Raw genomic sequence first — 10,000 nt, 5'->3', positions numbered from 1 at the left:
CCAGTGGAGCTGACTCTGGAAATCCTCCAGCATCCTTGACCTTTGAACGTCAGACAGGCAGTGCAGGTCAACGTGAGGTCAGTGTGACCCTGCCAGAGCTGACCAGTGCAGACAACGGACGGCGTGTGATGTGTCAAGCTAACAACGCCTTTACCACGCACAGTAACACTCCAGTCAAACAGGACTGGACCCTAGTGGTCTACTGTAAGTCACAGAGTGTTGTGCTGTCTGAACGTGTATTGTTGAGAGATTCTTAGAAAACAATGAACACAGAAAATCTGTTTTTGACTTTGTTATCTGGTAACACAGGACAGACACGGGGATGGGAAAATGGAGAGTGTTCATTGCTGAATGATTCATTCAACAGAAAGAAAGGAAAGAAGGAAAGAAGAAAGAAAGAAAGAAAGAAAAGAAAAGAAAGGAGGCAAAAGAAAAACAGATGAAAGAAAGGAAAGGAGAAAGAACACACCCTCATGAACGAACACATGGAACAGATTATTTTTGTTTTCTGTATTTCTGAGAGTATGCACTTAACTGGATTCTGAGAGTATGCACTTAACTGGATTCTGAGAGTATGCACTTAACTGGATTCTGAGAGTATGCACTTAACTGGTTTGGTTAAATGATTATATTTTATTCAGTTGCCTTCTAGTTCTATGTATCATTCCTTATTATTCTACGAATTCATTTACTCATTTGTTGGTTTGTTTCATTTTTGTTGACTGTTTTCATACACACCTTAGGAATTAGGTAGGCTCTCACAGCCTGACTAGTGTGTTGGGTCTGTGCAGAGGTCATGCACCTGCTGTCTTTCTTTTTGTGATTTTATTTTTTTAAGCAGCGGCAGTAGATGGGGAGGGACAGACAGGGGTTGGGGGGTGGGGCAATAGAGCAGAGGGCAAGTGAGCGAGATGGAGAGGGTGTCACAGATATGATTTTCTTGTTATTTTATAATTGTACTGTTATTTAGGTCATAGCCTCTCTTAAAGGGATGCTAAAAACACAGATTTCGGATGTCATTTAAGTGACATTGATATGATTTCTAACAAAAATAAAAAAAAAGAGAGGGAGAGAGATGGGGGGTGGGGGTAGGGGTAGCGGAAGATAGAGGATGGAAGGGGGAGGATGGGAGATACAGGGGGTGGGGTGGAAAGAAAAAGATCAAGAGACAGGTATAGTCAAACATGGACACACAGAGAGAGAAGAGAGAGAGAGAGAGAGAGAGAGAGAGAGAGAGAGAGAGAGCGGTAGGTAAGGACAGACAAAATGAATGAACTTGTAATTTGTATAACCTGCTCTGTATGAAAATAATCAGGTGGTCACTTGAAAAGATAACTGTTTGGTATTTTTCAGAAAGCCTTTTTGTGTAATAAAAACCACCAATTTAATGATATGTTTGTATATATGTGTGTTTACTGATTAGAGTAAAAGGAAAGAATATAGGAAAATTTAAAGGAAGTTTTTTTTCTTTGTACGTTGAATATTGAAACAGTGTTATAATTGTTCACACGTTTCTCCCCTCTCACAGACATCTCACAGACCATCACAGCCCTTCCTGCCAACACCTGCATGATGACGTCACCTGACAGTAACACCTGTCAAGTGAAGGAAGGACAGCGAGTTAACTTCAGTTGTTCTGCTGACAGCAACCCTTCCCCACCAACTGTTACCTGGCAACAAAGCTCAGGTTCCAGTCTTGACTTCACAGCTGATCGTTCCCTGCCACTGACATATGTGTGTGACGCCAGGTCATCCTCCTCTGGTTCTGGTGACCGTCTGCCTCTGAGAAGGAACATCACACTGACGGTGCTGACCACCTGTGAGTTTGGTTGACATTTTTCTTTCATGTTTAATACATTACAAAGCAATGCAATGCAATATCATACAATGCAGTGTGTGTGTCGACACAGTGGTTCTGTGTAATAAGCCTGTTTCACCTGTTGGATGTCTATGTATGTACGCATGCTTGTAAATTGTTACAAAAAAATGTGGTTAAACTTTAACAATTTCATTTCATCAGGAAATGCTTTGTCAATATAAAAATCATTTTCTTTGGAACGCTATATTTGGCTTTAAAAAAGACAAGAAAAAGGAAATGAGTGCTTTCAGTGCCTTCCAGTACGATGCACGTGTGGGAATGGCCATAATAAATGTGAAGAAGAAAAAATGATTCCACAGTTATTTTACTCTTATCTTTTTTTTCACAAAACATATTGATACATTGAGCAAAAATATTAAATTGTTCTGCTTAGTATGGAATTTACATTGCAGCAAAATTCTGCCAAGTAATGGAACATCAACCTGAATGTACTATGGAAAATATATTTCTTTCAAACAGTTCTTGCTGATCGAAAACATTATATTTTAAATTACGACCTAAGCCTGTTGTGTTTTACACTCAGTGTGCAGGCCGTGCACTGTTGACATTCACCCAAGTGATCATTTTGTAAGAAAAATCAGTGTCTACGGTGACTAATTTGTTTGCAAATTCCTTCAATCCATGTCAGGGTGTGGATCGCTTCGATAATTCAGGAGAACATGTTACTAAAAGGAAGTGAGGGAGACTAATGAATTTTATTTGCAGAGATTTGTGCAAGATTGTCATCACTCAGTGCATACTGTTCACAAACAATCATTAGAATGAACAGATCTGTTTGCCTTACGGTCTGGGTTGGACACTGTTCAATTTAACATGCACAATACATGTGCATGTAATAAAGACTCTTCACCTTTTCGGAAGAATAAAAGGCTACTATTGGGTTGTTTTTATATCTCACTTTTCCAGCTGTTCATCTTCATCGCCTGTAACAAATATACACAAGACACACCATCACTAGATATGTAATGCTGATACCAGTCACAACGCGCCAGTGCCTAAATCAACTTCAGCAGTGAAAGTTCTTGGATCTAGACTGGATCGTTTCGACAGTTTGTGGTGATAACATATTATTGAAAGGAGTCAGAGATCAGATGGCTGTTGAAGTTTATTCAGAGAATGCTTTGTGTAAATGTCTCATCACTTAATTAATGCATTGTGTTAATGAAAGATCCATGTAAATAAATAGGTCTACTCGATTTACAGTATAGAATTCGTCACTGTTAAACTGTCTGCTATTGAATTACCAAACATATCGCAAGAATCTTGCGAGAATATTTGAGACTTCAGGTTTCTAAGCAGAGGAGTAAGAGGCTTGAATACCCGCAGAGAACACAATATATGTACCACTGTCATGTCTGACAGTCAGCACGTGAACTGTACAGATGCTGCTGAAGTCAGTCAGTTCACCGTGAACAACGCCAACAACGTCACTGTCAGTGAAGGTGACCCCGTGACCTTGACCTGTAAAGCTGTTGGCAGACCGAAAGCCGCCATGGCCATTGTCAAGGAGGGTTCAACACTGAATTCTGCACCACAAGGGCAGGTGTCTGCAGAGGAAGAAGCGACCTTGACCTACAGGAAGGATGGAGCTACGTGTGATGCCACAGGACAGTACCGTTGTGATGTTGACAATGGGGAAGGTCAAGCAAACGCAGCTCACCTGATGGTGTTTGTGAACTGTGAGTCCTCTCTTTATCTCTATATATCTCTCTGTCTCTGTCTCTGTCTGTCTCTGTCTGTCTGTCTCTCTCATTCTCTCCCCAAGGTCTGTAGTTAAGAGACGGTTATCAGGCACTGTGCTGGCGTCATGTACACATCAACAAGATATATCATGCACGCATAAAAAATATACCATGCACATATCAACAAGACCGATATCATACTTATATCAACAACACTAATTACGCACACGTCTACAATACATGTATCTTGCCTCACAACACCAAGACTGATATCCTGCATGACTCAACAACACTGATATCCTGCATGACTCAACAACACTGATACCCTGTATGACTCAACAACACTGATATCCTGCATGACTCAACAACACTGATATCCTGCATGACTCAACAACACTGATATCCTGCATGACTCAACAACACTGATGTCCTGCATGACTCAACAACACTGATATCCTGCATGACTCAACAACACTGATATCCTGCATGACTCAACAACACTGACATCCTGCATGACTCAACAAACACTGATATCCTGCAGGACTCAACAACACTGATATCCTGCATGACTCAACAAACACTGATATCCTGCATGACTCAACAGCACTGATATCCTGCATGACTCAACAACACTGATATCCTGCTATCCTGCATGACTCAACCACACTGATATCCTGCATGACTCATTACTGATATCCTGCATGACTCAACAACACTGATATCCTGCATGACTCAGCAACACTGATATCCTGCATGACTCAACAGCACTGATATCCTTCATGACTCAACAACACTGATATCCTGCATGACTCAACAACACTGATATCCTGCATGACTCAACAACACTGATACCCTGCATGACTCATCACTGATATCCTTCATGACTCAACAACACTGATATCCTGCATGACTCATTACTGATATCCTGCATGACTCAACAACACTGATACCCTGTATGACTCAACAACACTGATATCCTGCATGACTCAACAACACTGATATCCTGCATGACTCAACAACACTGATATCCTGCATGACTCAACAACACTGATATCCTGCATGACTCAACAACACTGCACAACATGAACTAAGATACGCATTCCCTTTCGTTCATATCGTGTTTGGAGGATGGCTCGCATACCACCTCCCCCACCCCGCCACTACACCCTTACCCACCTTTTCAGAAAGAAGGTTTCAAAATGATGGTTTACCAGACAACAGCAACATGAAGAACATCTATAAGCATTGGAGTAGCTGCCTTTACATGAAATAATGTGTTTGATATATCTTATGTAACCAAACTAATGTCATAACATTGTAATTTCGTAAATTCCATTTCTGTTTTTTTTTGTTTGTTTGGTCTTCAGTTTTAAGTCCCCCATCACTGTTTATCTCTTTCATAACCGTGTGTGTGTGTGTATGTGTGTGTGTGTGTGTGTGTGTGTGTGTGTGTGTGTGTGTGTGTGTGTGTGTTTCAGGTTCACCTCGACAGCAAGAGGGATCTCCAGAGATCCCTACATATCTGAACTACAAAGGTGGATCTGTCAGCACCGAATTTCCGCTCACCATGTACCCTGCTGTTAAGAGTGCAACACTGCAGTACCTTGGTCCTCTGTCTAACTCCACAACGAGCAGTCCAGCACGTGAGAATCTGTACAAACTGCAGTGCACAGCCACAGACCCCAGTCGCCTGTACTGGACCACGTGTAAACTGACCATCAGAAGCGCAACTCGGAAAGACAAAGGATTCTACAGTGTGACTCTGGGGAATGGGGTTGGACAACCCTTCGTTTTCCTGTTTGAGCTGGACGTCAGTGGATCAGGTAGGTCATCGTGTTGTTCTCAGTGGTTTTCTCAGCTTTTGCTGATTGAAGCCATGCTGGAAACTACAGTGGAGTGGTAAATGTAAGCATTAAAACAACCTTTGAAATAACGTGTATCATAGTGAGAGAAATACAACGGCATGACATCAGTTTTCCTGTTGTCCACAGCAGCACCAGACCGTTCCCAGTCCTCACCAGGCAGCCTGAGTACAGGAATTGCAGTTGGTGTGACTGTGGCAGTGTTCTTCATCATCATCAATTCTGTCTTTGTGATCTGGGTGTGGCGTCGTCACTGGGTGCTGCCTTGTGCTGAAACGACAAGTGAGTGTGCACGGGGATGTGTGTGTCAGTTGTTCTGTCTGAGACAAAAAAAAATCATAGGAAATGTGATTAAATTTATCAGTAGAGACAAAAGGGTACACACACATACACGTGTGTGTGTGTGTGTGTGTGTGTGTGTGTGTGTGTGTGTGTGTATTACATTACAATGCACACACACACACACACACACACACACACACACACACACACACACACGTCTCTCTCTCTCTCTCTCTCTATATATATATATATATATTACATTACAATGCTAACTGATATAATAACAGTCTTGCTTGGACTGCTTTGAGAAGTAAATGCAATTCCACCATGCTGTCAACGACACTCCCTCCCGCCCCCTCCCACCCCCTCCCGTTGGAATGGCTTCCCTTGTATTGTGGCTCAAGACCGATGTACATTAAACAACGACTTCATTGTTTATTTGCTCCTTTGTGTACGAACAAAACAATTCCATTTTTGGTGGAGATATGAAAAACTTGTAAATAGACAAGGTCATCAAATTTCAGGTAATTAGTTGCAAAACTGACGTAGTTATGAAGATTTAAATGAAAGTGTGGGTAATTCCTCAACCACGAGGCACGGCAAAGGTTAGAACGTTCGAGTTCTCACTCAGTGTCTGCGTCTCTTTGTCTATATGTCTCTCTCTTTGTCTCTGTATGTCTCTCTCTTTGTCTCTATATGTCTCTCTCTTTGTCTCTATATGTCTCTCTCTTTGTCTGTGTGTGTCTCTCTCTTTGTCTCTATATGTCTCTCTCTTTGTCTCTATATGTCTCTCTCTTTGTCTCTATATGTCTCTCTCTTTGTCTCTCTCACTCTTTCTCTGAAGCATAACTGTGATTAATTTTCGTTTATTATCGCACACTCTGCCATTGTGGTCCCCACCCCCTAGATTTGTGTTTACTTTTAACACAAACAGATACACACACACACAAAAAAACCAAACGTACACACGCGCGCGCGTGTGTGTGCGTGTGCGTTTTTTGTGTGTATCAGTTTGTGTACGTGAGTGCATGTGTGCGTGCGTGTATGTGCGTGCATACGTACATAACTGTGGTTGTATTTTGTGTCTGTGTGTGTGTATCTGTGTACGTGAGTGCATGGATGCGTGCGTGTGTGAGTGTATGTCTGTGTGTGTAGTGTGTGTGTGTGTGTGTGTGTGTGTGTGTGTGTGTGTGTGTGTGTGTGTGTGTGTGTGTGTGTGTGTGTGTGTGTAGTGTGTGTGTGTGTCTGTTGATTTGTTGTCTGTTAACTTGGTTGTCCACAGCATTTCACATCTTTCCCTGCATTTTAATTCTGTAGTTTTATTTTTTTTCGTTCATTGCAGGGAAACAGGACAACAAACGGTACGTGATGCCTGTCATTGTGTCTGTGTCTGTGTATCATGTTGTCTTGTGGTCATGTGTGTGTGTGTGTGTGTGTGTGTGTGTGTGTGTGTGTGCTGTGTGTGTGTGTGCTGTGTGTGTGTGTGTGTGTGTGTGTGTGTGTGTGAATAACGAATGAATGTATGTATTGTATTGTAGTGCACTGACAATGATGTGACGCTGTGTGAACAGAGCACGACACAGAAATCAGAGAAAAGACCCACAACCTGCCACCTCTGTGTCTGATGTGTATGAGTTAAGGGAGGATGGCTCTCCCCGTCACGTCACAGGTATGGACAAGTTCTCTCTCTCCCCTCCCTCTCTCTCTGATTTTGTCTATGTCTGTGTGTTTGACTTTCTGTTACGTCTCTCTCTCACTCACTGACACACAGACACACGGACACAGACAAAGACACACACACACACACACACACACACACACACACACAACCAAACAAACCAATAGACAGACACACATAAACACACACACACACACACACACACACACACACACACACAACCAACCAACCAAACCAATAGACAGACACACATACACACATGCAGAGAGAGAGAGAGAGAGAGAGAGAGAGAGAGAGAGAGAGAGAGAGAGAGATGAACATTGTTTTTTCCTATAAAGGTTGGAGCCCCAAATGAAGTGGGGGGGGGGGGGGGGGGGGGTGTGAAAATATAGACATTTCCAAGTACAGATACTGCTTGAACTGTTGGCTGTGTTCGACACAACAGACCACAGAATACTCCTTTCCAAGCGTCAACTTGTATTTGGGATTCATTCAACAGTTCTGAATTAGTTTTCTTCATACCTGTCCAACCGCTTCCAGATCGTCTCTGTTAACAACTTTCAATCTGTTCCAACCCTGATCCCCTACGGTGTGCCACAAGGCTCTGTCCTGGGCCCCGTTCTGTTCGTTCTGTACTCTACAACACTCTATGATGTCATTTCTGGTCATTCTGTTTTTTCTGCTCAACGAAAGAAGTCTGCCGAACCTAGCCAAATAGACAGCCTAATTCAGTCAATGCAAGATTGCATTCTCCATGTTCAATCCTGGGTGACAATTGACAAACACAAACTATATGATGACAAAACTGAAGCTGTGATTATTTCTTCTTTAATGATGTCCACGTCTGTCTCTTTCTAAGACTCTCTCGTGGTTGGTCATGACACAGTTCAGTTTTCTAAATCAGCAAGGAACCTCGGAGTCATTCTTGACTCAAACCTCAGTATGCACGTTCAGGTGGTCAATCTGTCAATCGATTGTGAACTTTGACGGTTTAACACTGTTCGTGTGTGTGTGTGTGTGTGTGTGTGTGTGTGTGTGTGTGTGTGTGTGTGTGTGTGTGTTCCACAGACACACAGCCAGGCAGTACGGACATTGGAGTTCAGTGCAACATGTCTGACATCACACAGGGTCTTCATGCTGCAGCTGCTGTGGGTCAGGGTATGTGAAACCACGGTGCTCTGGGTCTGCCTCTGTCTCTGTCTGTCTGTCTATTTGTCTGTCTATCTGTCTGTCTGTCTGTCTGTCTATCTCTCTCTGTGTCTGTCTCTGTGTGTCAGTCTCTGTCTCTGCATCTCCCTCTGTCTCTCTCTCTTTCTCTCACTCCTTTTCTCTCTATCCGTTTGTCTGTCTGTCCCACTGTCTGTCTCGGATCTAGATTTATGGACCTGTTATATCTGTCTGACTAGTTTTTTTGACAATCTTATTGTCTGTTTTCATATGGGGCTAAGGTCTTACAATGAATAGTATCTCCTGTCAATCACTAATCTCTCTCTGTCTGTCCCTCACACTCCCACTCTCTCTCTCTCTGTCTCTGTCTCTCTGTCTGTAAACGCCCAAGGACTATACAATTGAACCATTTGAGTTTTGTCAATGTCTCTCTGTCTCTGTCTTCCTCTTTTCTGACACTGTTTTAATTTCGGTCATTGTGGTTAAAGTTGTGTGTGTGTGTGTGTGTGTGTGTGTGTGTGCGCGTGCGTGCGTGCGTGCGTGCGTGTGTGTGTGTGTGTGTGTGTGTGTGTGTGTGTGTGTGTGACATCCTCAGAGCACCAGCCCACCTCAGTGTACACATCTCTGAGGACCAGTGACATCGGTGTTCCGTCTGTCTACTCTGACATCTCACCTTACCGCAACACTGGGGCTGCTGTGGATCAGGGTATGAAATCACTTTTCTTTTTTCCATTGGTGACATATGTGTGAGTGACATTCTCAGTGAAATTCTCAGTTCATTGCATACATAACTGTTGACCATGTATCTCGTGTCGCTTGTTTGAAAATTAAACACCATGCATTCACAACTGTGAGGAGAACGCTTGCGATGTGTATGGTCCTGAGCAATGTCTCTGAAAGTGCTGCAGTCTGATGAGGCCAGTCAGGGATCTGAGTCGTTAAAATAGTAAACTGTGACCAGAGTTGTCTTGTTCCTCTGTGACGAGTGACAGGCACACCTTCTCCACAGCTGTCAGTGAAGGCTGTGTGGGTGTGCAGAGGACTGAGGGGCCACTCCCTGAAGAGTCAGCTGTCAGTGAAGGCTGTGTGGGTGTGGAGAGAACTGAGGGGCCACTCCCTGAAGTCAGCTGTCAGTGAAGGCTGTGTGGGTGTGGAGAGGACTGAGGGGGCACTCCCTAAGAGTCAGCTGTCAGTGAAGGCTGTGTGGGTGTGGAGAGAACTGAGGGGCCACTCCCTGAAGAGTCAGCTGTCAGTGAAGGCTGTGTGGGTGTGGAGAGGACTGAGGGGCCCACTCCCTGAAGAGTCAGCTATCAGTGAAGGCTGTGTGGGTGTGGAGAGGACTGAGGGGACCACTCCCTGAAGAGTCAGCTGTCAGTGAAGGCTGTGTGGGTGTGTAGAGGACTGAGGGGCCACTCCCTGAAGAGTCAGCTGTCAGTGAAGGCTGTGTGGG

The 10,000-nt window shown here is 43.6% G+C and overlaps 1 protein-coding gene across 1 annotated transcript in view; it reads left to right on the top strand.

The window, feature by feature from the left end:
* LOC143277375 (uncharacterized) overlaps positions 1 to 10,000 on the top strand; it is a 23,215-nt gene that overhangs the window by 10,249 nt on the left and 2,966 nt on the right. The window contains exons 6-14 of the mRNA XM_076582158.1: positions 1 to 204; positions 1,529 to 1,819; positions 3,262 to 3,558; positions 5,040 to 5,384; positions 5,553 to 5,705; positions 7,048 to 7,066; positions 7,277 to 7,374; positions 8,452 to 8,541; positions 9,146 to 9,256. The exon at positions 1 to 204 is cut by the window's left edge and continues 87 nt beyond it. Coding sequence (XP_076438273.1) covers positions 1 to 204; positions 1,529 to 1,819; positions 3,262 to 3,558; positions 5,040 to 5,384; positions 5,553 to 5,705; positions 7,048 to 7,066; positions 7,277 to 7,374; positions 8,452 to 8,541; positions 9,146 to 9,256 — 1,608 coding nt within the window. The remainder of the gene's footprint in view (positions 205 to 1,528; positions 1,820 to 3,261; positions 3,559 to 5,039; positions 5,385 to 5,552; positions 5,706 to 7,047; positions 7,067 to 7,276; positions 7,375 to 8,451; positions 8,542 to 9,145; positions 9,257 to 10,000) is intronic.

The sequence above is a fragment of the Babylonia areolata genome, chromosome 34 (genome assembly GCF_041734735.1).
Source record: "Babylonia areolata isolate BAREFJ2019XMU chromosome 34, ASM4173473v1, whole genome shotgun sequence".
NCBI classification, from domain to species: domain Eukaryota; kingdom Metazoa; phylum Mollusca; class Gastropoda; order Neogastropoda; family Buccinidae; genus Babylonia; species Babylonia areolata.
The sequence above is the reverse complement of the archived record's forward strand: the minus strand, read 5'-3'. Positions and strand labels throughout refer to the sequence as shown.